The 16285-nt window shown below is 47.0% G+C and overlaps 2 protein-coding genes across 2 annotated transcripts in view; both read right to left on the reverse strand.

Moving 5' to 3' along the window:
* Positions 1-612: 612 nt before the first annotated feature.
* Positions 613-1865, reverse strand: BRK1 (BRICK1, SCAR/WAVE actin-nucleating complex subunit). Its single transcript, XM_014959463.1, has 3 exons — positions 1706-1865; positions 1417-1499; positions 613-1314 (listed from the first exon to the last, which is right to left on the reverse strand). Exons 1-3 carry the CDS (start codon positions 1821-1823, stop codon positions 1288-1290), a joined length of 228 nt encoding a protein of 75 aa, XP_014814949.1. The 5' UTR covers positions 1824-1865; the 3' UTR covers positions 613-1287.
* A 24-nt stretch (positions 1866-1889) lies between these two features.
* FANCD2 (Fanconi anemia complementation group D2) overlaps positions 1890-16285 on the reverse strand; it is a 53313-nt gene continuing 38917 nt past the window's right edge. Inside the window, exons 33-44 of the mRNA XM_014959465.1 lie at positions 16056-16169; positions 15382-15509; positions 13872-13971; positions 10320-10442; positions 9480-9573; positions 8856-8927; positions 7301-7339; positions 6595-6669; positions 5383-5457; positions 2737-2883; positions 2125-2202; positions 1890-2025 (exon numbers count right to left, since the gene is read on the reverse strand). Coding sequence (XP_014814951.1) covers positions 1954-2025; positions 2125-2202; positions 2737-2883; positions 5383-5457; positions 6595-6669; positions 7301-7339; positions 8856-8927; positions 9480-9573; positions 10320-10442; positions 13872-13971; positions 15382-15509; positions 16056-16169 — 1117 coding nt within the window. The 3' untranslated portion in view covers positions 1890-1953. The remainder of the gene's footprint in view (positions 2026-2124; positions 2203-2736; positions 2884-5382; positions 5458-6594; positions 6670-7300; positions 7340-8855; positions 8928-9479; positions 9574-10319; positions 10443-13871; positions 13972-15381; positions 15510-16055; positions 16170-16285) is intronic.

The following is a 16285-nucleotide window of genomic DNA, read 5'->3' on the forward strand; positions in this document are numbered from 1 at the left end:
AAAGTCAGATCAAGCTATCCAGGGCCTTGTCCAAACAAAACTGAGTTATCTCCAAAGATGGAGATCTGAGGACTCCACTCCAGCACACCCAGAAGCAGTGCACGGGCCACGGGCGTACTTTTGATGTACCTGGGCAACAGAACAACTGCCTCTGAGGAGAGAGGTGCTTTCCTTCTACCTACCAATCTTGTATGACAGCACCATCTCTCATCATTTGGTATTGCCCCCAAGTGAAGGTGCAGTGAGTTGTGGCTGCTACACTCTACTCTTAAGCTCTGCAGGGCTGCTACAAAGCATTTATTTCTGCTGTGACTACACACCAGAAGCAGCCAAGCCTCCCAGATGTATGGCCCAACCTGAGAAGAACGCCTAACTGGCTAGGTGAGCTGAGAGAAAGGCTGGAGGAGCACTTATCAAAACAATAGAAAATACAGAGCTTCCTATGGAGAATAAAACTATGAGCTTGGAGGACCTATGCTGAGGAGCAGCCAGATGATGTCAGAGCTGCCAGCCTCAAAAATATAAATGACATTAAGTTACCCAGTAAACACTGCAGACATCACATTAAGATAGCTTTCAGTTGGAAAATAATATTCCGAGACACTTAAAGCCTTCTGGGCAGCAAAAAGACCTTTACTGACACCAACTCCATGGACTCCCCAACAAACACTAAATATGAGCCTTGAGTCTGCAGCTCTAGATGCCCACTGAAAAAATGTAATAAATAGAGAAGTGGTGGAAAGAGAGATTTCTTTCTCCTTGTTACCTGCCTCCCTAGAGAGGAGGATAAGCACTTCTGTTTAGGTGCCAACAATGGGCACTATCCTGTGGCATGTGCACCATGCCAGGTGAGCCTGCTGTCCCCACACAGCCCTGACAGTGTGCACACATGAAGGCTGAGAAACCCTCCAAACCATCAGGATCACCAGATTTTCTGCTGTGACCCCAGCAGGAGCACAAAGGCTGGTCAGGTGCCTCCTGGAGCTGACAGCAGCCAGGCCCTGGAGCATGTCCCCTCCCATCACAGCCCCCACACGTGGGGAGGAACGCGGGGCTGAACCCTGAGGGTCAGACGGACGGACGGGCAGGCTCTGGACATCCAAGACGGTGACAGGGAGCCGGGCATCCCGCGGCCCGGCCCCAGGCAGGCAGGCAGAGAGCAGGCAGGGCAGGAGCACAGCGGTTTATTGGCAACACAAGCAGAGGCGGCGGTGGCGGCAGGCCCCGAGCAGGGTGCGGGGCGGCGGTGCTCCAACGGGGAAAGGGGGGCCCGGGGCCGCCCCAGGCCTACGTCAGCGTCTCGCCCTTGGTGACCTGTCGGGAAGAGGAAAGGCCTCAGCCGGGGCCGGGGCCGGGCTCCGCCGGTGCTCACCCGCGCCTGGCCCCGGCCCGCCCCGCCCTCGCTCCGCTGCTCACCCGGGCCTCGATGTACTCGATCCTGCGCTCCAGCGCCGTCAGCTTCTCGTTGAGGGTGGCCAGCCGGGACCGGCACGACATGTCTGCGGGGAGGCGGCAGTGAGAGACAGCGGGGGCCCACCCCGGCCCGGAACCACACAGGATCCTAAATACGATCTTGCCACTAGCACAGGGTAGACACTGTCTTTGGAGAGCAGCTCTTCATTGCCATTTCTCCAAGATTTTCATCCCACCTGTCCCAGATGATAGATCTTGGGTCACAGTGGGAGCTGACTCCCGGCGCCCTCACCGAAGGAGTTGAGAAAGTCCGCGATCTTCTTGATGGAGCTGGTGATCACCTCGATGTACTCGCGGTTGGCCCAGTCCTGGTGGATCTCCCGCTGCACCGGATCCTCCTGCACCGACATGGCCGCCCCCGCCGCCCCGCGCCTGCGCGGAGCTACGCACACACCGCCCTCCCTCCCTCCCTCCCCTCAGCCCGCCCTCCGCGCCTGCGCATCGCCGGGCGGAGCCGCCCCCGCCGCCGCCGCCGGTGTCTCAGGGCTCCGCGGGAGAAGGGCCCGGCCCGGCCTCCTCCTCGTCCTCGCTGGCGTCCGTGCCGCTGGGCTCCTGCGGGGGAACCGCCGTCAGTGCCGGGTCTGAACCCCCCTCCTCCCCCCCGCCTCACGGGCAGAGTCAGTGCCCAGGCGCTCGCAGCGGCGGCCCTACCTCAGCCGGGCTCTCTGCCGAGTCCTCCTCCTCCTCCGAGCCCCTCTCTTCAGAGACCTGAGACAAAATTTCTTCTCCCTGAGTTGGACGCAAAAAGACCTGTAACTGAGTGCATGCGGGGCAGCTGATGTGCGCTAAGAGGGGGTGGAAGAAAGCTGTGTTTTGTGACCATCTTAAATAAAAGGCTTTTGAGTGAAACGCTGGTTTTGTTTTCAACCGTTCTTCTACAGTGAAAGATGAAGAAAAAGGGCCAGAATTGGCTTCTGTTAAAGCCACACACCAGAGCATGTGTGAAGAGGTGTGATGGCCTCTGCCTCTTCCCTCTTTGTGTCTGTGGCTCGGTTCTGAGCAGCACAATGACCCTCCATGCTCATGCCTTACAAATGATAAAACCCCACCACCTCAGGGTGACAGCTTCACTGCAAGGAAGCCCTTAACCTTGAAACCAAACCCTTCTTTCTGCTGCACTCAATGTAACTGTAATGCAGTCACATTGAATGGGGCCTCCCAGCTCTACCTGCACACGAGGGCAGGTATAGTTGTCTGGGCAAGATGAGCATCGCCCTCGCCCAGGTTTTACTTGCCCCAGGCAGGATGGACAGTGATTCTCACCTGAAGATCCCGGTTTTTAAGGATGCCAACCCAGAAGGCCTCCTGGCAGTGGTTGAACGCCAGCATTGCCTTCACTCGGTACACAAATTGCTCCAGTGACTTCTTCAACAGCGGCACGTGGTTGGTCAGTCCAATGTCTTGGTGAATCTAAACATGAAAGAGTGAAACATGACTGTGATTGATCCTTGCCTGGGTGTCCCGGCTTCTTAGAAAGGCATTGGTTATACAGGTGGGAGGGACACCATCTCCACAAAGCTTGCAAAGATTACATTGTTTCTTTGCCAAATTCTGTATAGGCTTTGTTAAAAAATAAAATTCAGATAAGCATTTTGCTTCAGGCAGCAAAACAATCCCTTGCAATAATCCAAACAGCCATATGCACTCTGGATAAAAACAGAACGGGCCTCAGCTTTTCTCATGAACTTTAGAGAGAGACCAGTACCCCCTCTACGGGACTCCAGCACTGCCCCACCTAGGAAGGGAGGTAATACTTGCTGAGGGACACAGGCTGCAAACTAACGCTGCAGGGAGCTTCCTATCAGGAAATTGCTGAATTCCCAGGCACAGAGAAGAAAGAAGGAGAAAGGTGTTGAATGAGCTACTGCAATGACAATCTTTTTTTGCTCAGTGTCTGATGCAATTCCTCTGCCCTAGCTACATGGAATGTCTGTGCAATATAAACTTGTCCAGACCAAGGAAGCACTGGCTTTTGGAGAACTAGGCCAGGAGGGAACAGATGGAGTTGCTGTGAGCAAAAACCAGCCGCAGAAGAGCAGCTATGCCAGGTATTGTGGTGAGATTTAGCTCTGGGTGAGCTTCTCTTCCTGCTAGGCTTGGATCTGCAGTACAGGATAGAGTCATTGCTAAACCAGAAAAGCTGCCAACAGCCACAACCAATTATTTTGTGCATGAGTATTTTCCTCTTTCATGTGAGCACTTTGTAACCTTGCATTAAGATGCTCTCATTAGCTATACTCTGAAATCAGATCAGCTTCATTTCTTGGAAGAGTTCAACATGCCTGGGAAGAAGGACACTGCTTAGCTTCGTGTTCTACCAACAGGGAATAGGTAATCAAGTACCAACCAGCAGTAGCAGTCTGTTCTCTGCCCTGTGTAACAGCACTAATCAGAACCAAATTGGGGAAAACCTCACTAATGACACAACCAACAACCCCAGTGCTCCCCTCCCTGGGCCTTGGAACCTGCCCAAGCGTCTGCAGGCAGTTTGGAGACTCAGCAAAGCACCGTGGCATCTACAAAAATCTGTCTCCAGGAGCTGTCCTTATGTCCAGCATTAGATACACAAACAGAAGAGGGGCTTGGTGTGGACAAATAAATGATAAATACTTAGGAAATTACAGGTGAAGCCAATTGCTACTGTCTGCTGTGTGATGCTCTGTAAACACACTGAGGGAGAGGAGCACATCTTTGGTAACGCTGCACAGTACATCAGTGAGCACCTACTAGCTTTGTATGAAAGTGAAATCAAGAGTGGTTTAACAAATGTTGGTGTTAACTCCTCTTCAAACATGTATGGAGCATCACCGCATACATTCTTTGCCTAACTTCAGCTGCTGCCTTCTCATTCTTGAAAAAATGATTTGGCACAGAGACCTAATTGGGCTGCAACAGATCCAAGAGCAGTGGTAAAACCCAGGTGTTCACTAATTGTGGTTATATGCTAACAGGGGCTGTGGACACAGCACTTGAAAATGCGAGTCAAGTGCAAAGACAAACAAGACATCGCAAGCTGCAATGATGTTACCCTGTTTACAAGGTGAATTGTGACTTTATAACGGGCATCTTCTCAAACATGAGAAGGGCTTTTTAGCATCTCCAGGGTTTGTGCCAGCTTCCAGTTCTCTCCTATGCTAATAGCTGCAATGGCACGTTCTGATCTCCAGCCAGACTTTTACACTCCCGATGCCAGCTCTGGACTACATCAGTAGCAAATCTAGGCTGGGGAGCCACACTAATACATGGCTTTCTCCCTCCAATTACTTTGGCCAAGCTCCCTTTTCAGACGTGTGTTCTGAACCTCTTTGGAATCTAACAGGAACAAAGCAGCACACATTAAGTGCCTTCTAACTGTCTTTTCCCAGGCTCTCCACATTGTGAGCAGGGTGCTAATCCTCTCCTTCCTGCCTGCCCCAAGCCTCGTACAGAGAGGCTGGCAGACTGCGTGTTTCCAGCTTCCACCTCTGCCTTTGCCCTCTTCCCTACTATGGGGAAGTTGCTGCCTCCCGTTGCTGATTCTTCCGACTCGCAAGGCTGTTGATCTTTGTCAAAGCTTCCCTCCCATGTTATCAAGCTGACATCTATACTTTATGCGAGGTCTCTAAGGTCTTAGCATGTGTCCTCAGAAACACCCTCTTCCAGATACCAACAACCAAAGATGTCAAGAACCTTTGTCCTACATAAGAGCATGCTAACCTGAGCTGACATCAAAATCAGCCACTTCCAGATCCAATACTTCAACTCTGGGGCCCTTAACCAAGGCTATTTCTCCCCCTCTCAGAGCTTTTGCTTCCACAGACACTGCTAGAAGCCTGCAAGTAGAACCTGCCCCTGCCCTGGAAAAGCATTGGAAGGGAAATAAATCATTCTTAGGACAGGATTTTATGCTGCAATTAGAACTTATCTTACCTTGGAATGGCCACACATGTGATGAAGTTGCCTGGTACTCAGCTGCAAGGTTTTCAGCAAACTCTGCACATCATCCTGCAATAAATAAGTAGACCAGCAAGTCATTCTCAAAGGATTTTTCCATAAGGGAAACAAGAATAATGAAACAGTATTATTCCTAGCAATCCTTTCAAAGGGTTATGGGATAGAGATAGGATGCACGTATGCAGAAGTGTCAGACGAATGGGATGAAGCCACAGGAGACCAGCACTGTGCAGAGAAGTCAAGTAACTGGTAGAAGTATGACCACGTGTCATAAGGCCAAGCACTTCCCACTGAAACTGACTTTGAATCAGAGTTTGGAATGAACACGTATCAGTGAACTTGGGGCAATTAAAATCAAGACAACCATGTCACATCTCGCCTCAAGTACAACCTTCTGAAATAGGGGAACCAGAGGAAAAATGTAAAACACACTGCTAGATTTTGGTATTTGAAACACATCCAACATGGACTCTGGATATCAATCCTCTTTATTGAGCAAATGACACAGCGCTTTCTGTTGTCCAGTGACTAGGTATCTGCTGATAACCTCACTCCCTCAAATATCCATGAAAATGGGTATTACATTTGCAGCAGGAAGGAGTTATCTATTTGAAACACAAGTTGTGAAGACTAAGCCAAAGAACGAGTCTCACTGTCAAAGCTGGGTGGCCTTGCAAGAAAGCAGGGGGAATAGGTGAGCTGTTCTTGGTCATCATGAGGTGCAGTAAGCGCCTGTCCATCTGCACTCCCACATGGTGTCATGGAACTCAAAGCTCCAAGAATTATTGCAAAGACACCAATGACACTGTCCATCTGGACCACAAGCTCTCACCAACCCACAATCCCCTCACCAACCTGACTGCTCACATGAGTTTCCTACTCTGGGAATGTCACCTTTGCAGTAATATCTTTTGAAGGAGTTGGAGGTTGAAAGGGCTTCCTTTGCTACCAGTGAAGCCATCCAACCAGAAGAGTGATGGCAAGTTGGGTATCAGTGATCTGTTTGCTGAGAGAACACTGGGTGGGCAAGTAAACTGGGCAGAGCACAGCTGGAGACATTAAGCATATTTGTCATAAAGTGTCACAAGTGTCATGCCAACACCTGACCAGACACAGGAATCTCTTTCTAGCAAGCAGCAGTGATGCTTCCCAACTGGTTCCAGACAGTTCTGTCTCTGAAAGGCTTACCCTGTGCTTTTTAAAGCTGTAGTCCAGCAGAGGCATGGCAAGCTTCAGAAATGCTTCTACAAAGAGACGGCCGTACTATAAAAAAATTATATCAGAAGGCAAATTGAAATTATTTCCAAAGAACCATCAAAGTCCAATAGGATAATGATAACATTCTTTCAAGCTACCCCGTCAACTGTTCTTGCTTAGTAAAATTCTATATTCATGTGAAGGCTGTACTGGAATATACAGGATCAGTGAAGAGTCCCACTTTAAATACTGCAAAGAGATGCTAGAAGGACAAGTTCTCATCACTGTGCACATCCCTGGCTTCATTCACTAGCAAACTGGGAATAAAATCGAACTAAATACAAAATGTTAGAATCACTATAGATATATATATGAGTTCTAGCCAGAAACAGGAGAGTTGCAGAGGGAACAGTGATCTTCCTGGGCTCCAAGGGAGACCTGTCTGCTGTGACATCTCCTGTCATTTGGAGTACCATGGGGAAAGGAGACAGGGGAAGGGGTCTGAAGTCAGTAATGCCAATTGCAATGAGTTCATTGTGGTCAAGCCATACAATAAGGATTAGTGGACAGTTAAAGGTATAAGAAACAGTATCTGCTTCTCCCAGAGAATTCAGTAACCACTCTACTCCATTGGAGACAGCAATTCAAGAAAGTTGGTACTTAAACTGCTCTTCAGTTATTTTGAATCCTCGCTTACCTTCAGGCAGATGCTGAGTACAGGCCTGCTGTCAAACACCTACTCGGGCGAGAGGGAAAAAGAGCCAGATCAGTCCACAGGTCTAAACGAAACAATGTAAGCACAGCAGCCAATTAAGCATAGCCCTTCATTAAAGTGTGAAACCTCTTCTAATGCAATATCCATTCTCAAGTTTTGAGAGGGACCACCACATCAGAGTGTGAGATGCAGTGGCTGTCAGGCGAAGCACTTGGCAGGATGGCTGGTTGGTGATCTGAGGTGCACCTTTTGCAGATGGCACAAAATTATCTCAGCGACTCTGAAGTTCTTAATAATATGGGACCCAAGAGCCCCAAGTCCAGCTGATGGGCAAGTAATCACAGAATGAACAAAGCAAAACTGAGATGTGCAAAATAATGTATTTTGGGAGGAAATAATGAAGCTATTACATTAAAGGTGCCAGCTGGCAAGACACCAGGTGTCAGCGCACAGGTCACACACAGCTATGGTCCAACAGCAAACAAAGAAATGGAACAAATGGTCTCAGCTCTCTTGAAGGCTTTCTTCTGGTGTACAATTGCGTATATATTTTTGCCAGTGACCAATTCTATAACTAATTAGTGGATGTTTTAACTGACATCGCACAGTTACTAGCGAGAGCTGGTGCTGCTATGGATTGCAGAACAGAACCGGCTGGTCCAGCTCTACCCTTTATGCTCTCAAAAGGCACCTGGAGCACAGGGAGGGCTCCAGTGAATGCAGCTGTATAGAAGAGTCAGCTCAACTCACCAGGAATAAGCTGAACTTGAAAAAGCTGGACTTGCTAATCATCACTTTGGATATGATAAAAGCAAACAGTAGTGATCAACCTAAGTGAGGAGAAAAGTGCAACCGAACCTATTGCCTTCTGCCCAAAACATCATCACACTCAGTGAGACTGAATGTACCCACTCCAAAACTGATGGAAGGGAGTATTTCATCCAGTGGGGCTGGCCTCTAGAGTTCATCACCACAGGAGGACAGGAATTGTTGGTGGGATTCAAAGGAAGATCTTATGTTACCATGAGAGCAAGTAAACCTGAGGGCTATGGGGTAAACACTGAATGCCTGTTACAGACAGGAATCCAAGCCTCCTGCTCAGAGCATCAGCCTGCCTTCAGCTGAGTACATCAGGAGAGTGTTTCCTTCTGTCATGTTATTGCAGATCTACCTGAAGGATTTATCCCATCTCCCTCTTCCACAGCTGGCAGTGGACTCTGACACAAAATACTGTACTAGGGAACTGGCGTGTTTACTCAGTCCTTTTTCTGCACTCCCTCATCCTGTCTTTGTGCAAGCTTATTATTTGTGTGAGAACTATGTTAGTAGGATGTGCAGGCTGTAAGAACTACGTGGTATTGAAGTGAGAGCTAAATGGAAGCCCTTGCATACGGATTATAACTGGCTTTATTTACCACCTGCAGGCTGTTCCACCAGTCAGCTGTACTTCATGTTTTTAGTCATGCTCATGAACCTGGGTGCACTGGGCTTCGCTGGGAATCTGAAGGTAAAGCCAGAAGAACAACCAGAACCTCACCTTGACCAAGTTAACAAGGATATGGAAATTCCGCACAGCAATGTTCCACCGCAGCAGCTTCTCCAGTTGCACCTAAGGTGGTACAAGGGGACAACAACTCAAGATGGTCTATTTCCTCTCACCTTGCTGGATGCTCTCTCAGCATTTGCTGTACCCACAGCATTATTGTTGTTGGTGGTGAAAACAGAGGAATAAAGCTTCACCACAGGCAGATTTATCACAGCAAAACCACTTCATGGCAATTCCAGCCTGATCAGTGCCCACGTGGCTTAAAATGCCAAGAGTTAATACACTTCCTTCCTCTCAGAGCAGCTTTTGTGAAATAATTTTGTGCTCCCACACGGGTGTGCAGACCAACTGCACAGATGAGTTTTTTGCTGATTACAGCCTGGTTATAGCTTCTGCTGGATTTACTGGATTTTTGACATGGTACAAACTGGAAAAAAAAGAATGCTACTTATATATCACCCTGTATATCAGTTTTGGCTGATCCGTGAAGCTGACTGCACTTCCTAAACAAATTTCAGAAGTAGATGCCTTTCCAATTTATACATCCTTATTGTACTGTACAGATTAACTTATTTCTTCTTCCCCTCAAGAAGTCCAGTGTGTTTATTTTCCTACCTCACTTGAGTCGGATGGTTTCCCAGCTGGGATGCTTTTCACTGAACTCTCTAGCTGAGCCATCATCACTCTGAAGAAAACTGGGAATGTCTGCCTGTGGAGAAAGTGAGAGTAAAACTGAAATCCAGCTTTGAGCATCTGGATAGGCTTCTTGTTCTCAGAAACTTGAAGGTTACCCAGCTGGGCATCCTTCTCAATAGGAAGTCACCAGAGATTGACCCTAGGACTCATAAGCATGTCTAGCCCAGCCCTCATTGCCCAGACAGATTGAGAATCCTGAGAAGTAACTATCCCTTCCCCAGTATGAGCGACAGATAGAGCTACAAAGAAGGGGGTGGTATCTGGGGGATGCACAGTGAAAGGTTTGGTACTGTGAGCATAAGACGATTTTGGTAGTTCCAAAGTGCAGGAACTTTGGCCATCCCTGCATAAACCGTGCTTCTGAATCCCCATGGTAGGAGCAGAAACAGCCTGTGTGCGCTTTGGCACGCTGATACCAGCCCAGGCCACTGAGGCTGACCTTTAGAGTGCTTTACACCACCATAGTAGCACAGAAAGAGGCAACATACCAGACAGCAGTTCATTCTCCAATTAAAGTGGCTCACAAATAATAAACTCAATATTGTGTTATCATGCAAGGCTATGCCATCTTGACATAAAGCTAACCACGTACCAACCCGCTGCGTACTGCCAAAAGAATGCTTACAAATGTCCAGAGCAGTCCACAGCAGGACTAACACGAAACCATAATAGGCCACAAAATAAGAAAATGAAATATTAAAAAGCAAAAATTGCCATTGTGCATCTCATGAAATTCAAAGTCTCTACTAATATAATTACCTGCTCAGTGTAGGATAAGTAGAAGAACATCCATCTTTGGCAGAGTTGATCAGTTCAGGAATACCAACACTGGAGATCTCTTCTATAGCTTTCAAGATGTTATCTGTGTGCTCCAGGTAGACACTAAAACCAAAACCAGCTTAATTCATCAGTAAATATTATGCAGCAAGTTCTTGCCCTACCTGCAACATGGCCTAAAACTGTCAAACTCATTCTTACAAAGGCAATCATATAATACGAAGTGATACTTAGACCTGTCAGTGATGTCATTGAAAGCTATCGTCATCCGAAACAAACCTGGATTTAATATTTCCTCATTCTTGTATTTAGGAAGGACAGGCTGGAAAGAGCAGGAGTTCTCATTTATGTGAGAGAACATCTGGAATGCATGGAGCTCTGCCTGAGGATGGGTGATAAGCCAACAGAGAGCTTATGGGTAATGAAGAAAGCACCAACCAATGTGGGTGACACTGTAGTGGGTGTCTGCTCTAGGCCACCTGGATCAGGAACAAGTAAATGAAGCTTTCTACAGACAGCTAGAAGCAGTGCCATGTTTGCAAGCTCTGGTCCACACGGGGGACTAACCACCATTATACCTGCTGGAATGACAACACAGCAGGGTTTAAGCAATGCAGGAGGTTCCTGGAGAGCATCAATGACAACACCCTAACACAAGTGACAGAGGAGCTGATGAGGAGAGGTACTCTGATGGACTTCACGCTTAAAAACAAGGAAGGGCTCCTTGGGGAAGGTCAAAGGCAGCCTTGGCTGCAGTGACTGTGAGATGGTGGAGTCAGTATCCTGAGAGAAGGGAGAAGGACAAAGAGCAAGATCATAATGCTGGACTTAAGGAGGGAGGCTTTGGCTTCTTCATGGATCTTCTTGTCATTGGGCAGGGACCTAGAGGGAAGAAGAATCTAAGGAAGTTGGTTGATATTCAAGAATCACCTCCTTCAAGCTCAAGAACAGTCTGTTCAAGCTCAAGAACAGTCCGTCCCAAAGAGCAGAAAGTCAAATAAAAATGCCAGGAGGCCTGAATGAATGAAGAAGGAGCTTCTGGCAAAACTCAGACACGAAAAGGGAGCATACAGAAGGTGGCAGCAGAGACAAGCAACGTGGGAGGAGTACAGAGACATGGTCAAAGCATGCAGAAATGTGGTTGGAAAGCCAAAGTCCACCTGGAGTTGAATTTGTCAAAACTGTCAAGGGGTGCCAAAGGCAATAAGAAGGGCTCCTCTAAGTGTATAAGTAGCAAAAGGATAAGTAGCATGTGGGTCCATGGATAAATAGGGCAGGGTCCTGGTGACACAGGACATGGAAAAGGCTGAGAGACTAGGGAAAATGTTCATCCACGGATGAATAGGGCAGGTGACACAGGACATGGAAAAGTCTGAGGTATGTATTAAGGGACCGAATGCCTTTGTTACCTCAGTCTTTACTAGGAAAACTGGCCTCTGTGTTAAGGGACCGAATGTCTTTGCTACCTCAGTCTTTACTAGGAAAACTGGCCTCCAGAAGTCCCATGCCTCAGAGTGGGGGAAAGTCTGGACCAAGGAAGACTTTGTGGAAGAGGATCACGTTAGGGAAAAAGCTAAGCAAACTGGACATACATAAATACACAGACCCTGACAGGATGCTGAGCGAGGTGGCTGATGTCATTGAGAGGCTACTCTGGATTATCTTTGAAAGATCATGGTGATTGGGAAAAGTGCCTGAGGGCTGGAGGAAAGCAAATGTTATTCCTATCTTCAAGAACGGCAGGAGGAAACACAGACCCTGACAGGATGCTGAGCGAGGTGGCTGATGTCATTGAGAGGCTACTCTGGATTATCATTGAAAGATCATGGTGATTGGGAAAGGTGCCTGAGGGCTGGAGGAAAGCAAACATTATTCCTATCTTCAAGAACGGCAGGAGGAAGGACCCAGGGAACTACAGGCCAGTCAGCCACACCTTGATCCCTGGGAAAGTGGTGGAACAACTGTCCTGGAAACCACGTCCAGGCACATGAAGGAAAAGATGATGATTGGGGGTTGCCAGTGTGGATTCACCAAGGGGATGTCATGCCTGACCAGCCTGGTAACCTTTGAGGAATTGACTGGCTTGTAGATGAGGGGAGAGCGGTGGATATTGTCTATCTTGACTTGTAAGGCTTTCAATACTGCCTCCTGTAAGATCCTCACAGAGCAGCTGTTGAAGTATAGGCTGGATGAGAAGACAGCAAGGTAAACTGAGAACTGGCTGAGTGGCCAAGCTCAGACAGTTGTGTCCAGCATGGTCCCGGGCAGCCTGCTCTAGGTTGTCCTCCTGGAGCAGAGGTCCTTTCCAACCTCAACCATCCTGTGATTCTGTGATTGTATTTCACCTAATACACAGTCCTGCTCTCCTTGACTTTAGTGAGACAGCTGTTGAAGTATAGGCTGGATGAGAAGACAGCAAGGTAAACTGAGAACTGGCTGAGTGGCCAAGCTCAGACAGTTGTGCCCAGCATGGTCCCAGACAGCCTGCTCTAGGTTGCCCTCCTGGAGCAGAGGTCCCTTCCAACCTCAACCATCCTGTGATTCTGTGATTGTATTTCACCTAATACACAGTCCTGCTCTCCTTGACTTTAGTGAGAGCTGATTTCAACATGTTTGAAAACAAACCCAGACACTCTGGTCCAGATCCACACGTCCATGTGTATGCATGCAGGCATACACACATAGCTTCTGGTTTAGTGAAAACAAACCCAGACACTCTGGTCTAGATCCACACGTACATGTGTATGCATGCAGGCATACACACATAGGTGTGTTGATCTCTACTGACAAGCTATGGTCTAGCAAACTTGAGGTCCAAACATGCTTCTATGGCCAATGGCTAACAGAATTCTTCCTATTACTCATTGCCTTTCAATGCTGTAGAAAGCTTTAGGCCAAACTGTGTGAGGGTTACGACTAAGAGGGGTCATTCCTCTGCAGGAACAGTAATTAATAGAGAAAGAGCTTGGAACAATGGCCTGAGCCTTACCAGAGCAGAGTATGCAGTGCACTGTTGAACTGGCTGCCCTTCTCCTGGTCTCCACTGGGCTTCACCCACGACTGGCAGAGGAACTGCTTTGCTAGGGAAGCTGTAAAAGATAAGGGATAAATTACTGAAGGAAATAGATCTGTTTCGTTTCCCGTGTATTGCAAGAATCCAAGACAATTTCGTTACGACTGAGAGGGGTCATTCCTCTGCAGGAACAGTAATTAATAGAAAAAGAGTGTCTCGACACACTTGGGACAATGGCCTGAGCCTTACCAGAGCAGAGTATGCAGTGCACTGTTGAATTGGCTGCCCTTCTCCTGGTCTCCACTGGGCTTCACCCACGACTGGCAGAGGAACTGCTTTGCTAGGGAAGCTGTAAAAGATAAGGGATAAATTACTGAAGGAAATAGATCTGTTTCGTCTCCCGTGTATTGCAAGAATCCAAGACAATTTCTTACGACTGAGAGGGGTCATTCCTCTGCAGGAACAGTAATTAATAGAAAAAGAGTGTCTCGACACACTTGGGACAATGGCCTGAGCCTTACCAGAGCAGAGTATGCAGTGCACTGTTGAACTGGCTGCCCTTCTCCTGGTCTCCACTGGGCTTCACCCACGACTGGCAGAGGAACTGCTTTGCTAGGGAAGCTGTAAAAGATAAGGGATAAATTACTGAAGGAAATAGATCTGTTTCGTTTCCCGTGTATTGCAAGAATCCAAGACAATTTCCTTCTTCCATGTAAAGTCAGTGTGTGCCAGTGGTTTTTGGAAAGCCATTCAATCATAGTATCGCTACTGCTCATTATGCCTGAACTCTGTTAAGTCAGAATACATTTCCCCTAAAAAGCAGTAAGATCACAAGGACCTATATTATGATAATAAAATAAATACACATCCAGTGTGTTCCTGGTTTGGAATGCCTGTTTGCATCAGAGCGTGATACATCTCTGGTGATTTCTCCCTGACAAACTTATTTTAAGCACTGCTTGTCTGGCAGCTCCTACAGAGCCAACTGTTTGTTGTTAATTAGGGCCAATCTGCAACCCTCAGGGCATCCATTTCTAGAACTGGAATTCCAATAACAAGTGACTTGACTTCTTGGTGACAGCACTATAATAATAAATGGGAAGAGGCAATTTTAAAGTTTACAGATTTTTAAATCAAAACTGCTAATGAAACTGTTTGTCTCTTGCAGAAATGTATAAAACCAGGAAATTAGTAGTTAGAACTGGTTACTCCCTGCCACGCTCAGTGGGCAGTTGTCCCATGCAGGACTGTTTAAAACAGTAAAATAATCTCAAAGTAGGGAACATACAATTCTGAGTGGCTGTGGGGATTGAGAAGGACAGATTCTAGAGGTGTCTTAATATGACAAGGTACAGCTGAAAGAGGTGACTGTTTGGAGTCCTTATTTCAGTGTGTGACAAATTGGAGACCAATAGTTTTCCTCTACACTCCCTGCAAGCATGTCTATGCCTTATGTGCTTGAATGCTGCTCTTCTTACAGAACAGGTCCTAATTCCTGAGAGGAGTTCTTTTGATTGAAAACATTTGTTGCATGGCATGAAGAACATACAGGTTTTCCTCCCTCTGCCCTGAAGCAGCAGCTGTATTTGCAGTTCATTTCCATAATTTTTGGAAATGAGCTGTCACAGCACACTGAGGCATCTGTACCTACACTAGGAAAGCACTACACACATCAGATTAAGTCTACGATCACCAACACAATCAGTGGTTAAAATGGTACCAAAATTGAACAGCAGGCTTGTTCTTAGAACTCTTAAAAGCTGTGTGGCTCTGATTTTTAAAAACACCAATTAAGAGAGCTGGAGTCTGCCTTCCTGCATGTGACCAAAGCACAGCAAAACAAACACCAAAGAGGTTCCAATACATTTACTGCTATTACTTTTATTATCAGCTAGAACTGTTCACCCCAGTGAGATTGCTAGGATACCAAAGTGAAAAAGTCTCCCCCAAAAGATGCACTCCAGAGACTGAACCCGAGTCTTACAGGCAAAGGACAGCACAAAAACTAATTAGAGGTTCTTCACACATTACCCATTTTCTCTTTCTTCCAACCAGCCATTGGTTTCTCAGCGATGGCAATCAGGAGCTGGCTGAGGATGAACGCACAGTGGAAGCTGGGAACACTCTGCTGGAAATTCAGTAGGTAGTGAAAACTCTCACTGGGGATGACAGGAAAGAGGAAAGGTAAAAACAGTGTGGATAGTCTAATTCTTCCTTTTTATTTATGTGTTTCTGGGAGATTATCCTATCTCGGATCCAAAGTCTCCCCAGCCCAGTATTTTGGCAGTGCTCTTCTGAAGAAGGGGTCGTCAACCATTAGTAGATAAAAATTCAGTCACCAAGTGACTGCAAACCCCAGTCACTCTAAGTCGAGCAACATCTTTATACACTGCTTTTGCCTAGTGTTCCTGTAGGCATTTTAACCATCCAGAACATACTAATTCCTTCTGTGAATCTTGCTAATCTCCTTGCCTCAAATAGCACACAAACGAGTGAGATCCATAGGTTAATGCATATTTTATAATCCCATAGCTCCTTTTCATTAGGTTTGACTGCACTGCCATTCAATTCAATACAAAGCTCTCTGAAAGTAGTATGGTCTCTATGAGAGCTGCCAAACACACATTTATCCATAATGCCCACACAAAACAGGGAAAAATGCTTGAAATTCCTCCCTTTCAGATCTTGGGAAATACTGATTCTACCTTATCAGCTCCTCAAGAAGAAGAAACTCTGTCTCTCCTGGCTTCAGCCTCTCTGCCAGCACCTGGAGAGCCGACCGTAGCAAGTCAGTATTTTCGTGCTGAGAAAAACCATTCCTGAGGGAGGAGAAGGGAAAAAACAATCCAGTTCATCATCAGACTAGCAGGAAGAGAGGTATTAAATGCAAAACCGTATCTGGGCATATATTTGTAACAAGGAAAATAAAGAAGCT

This window comes from Calidris pugnax, unplaced genomic scaffold, assembly GCF_001431845.1.
Source record: "Calidris pugnax isolate Ruff unplaced genomic scaffold, ASM143184v1 scaffold407, whole genome shotgun sequence".
Classification (NCBI taxonomy): Eukaryota; Metazoa; Chordata; class Aves; order Charadriiformes; family Scolopacidae; genus Calidris; species Calidris pugnax.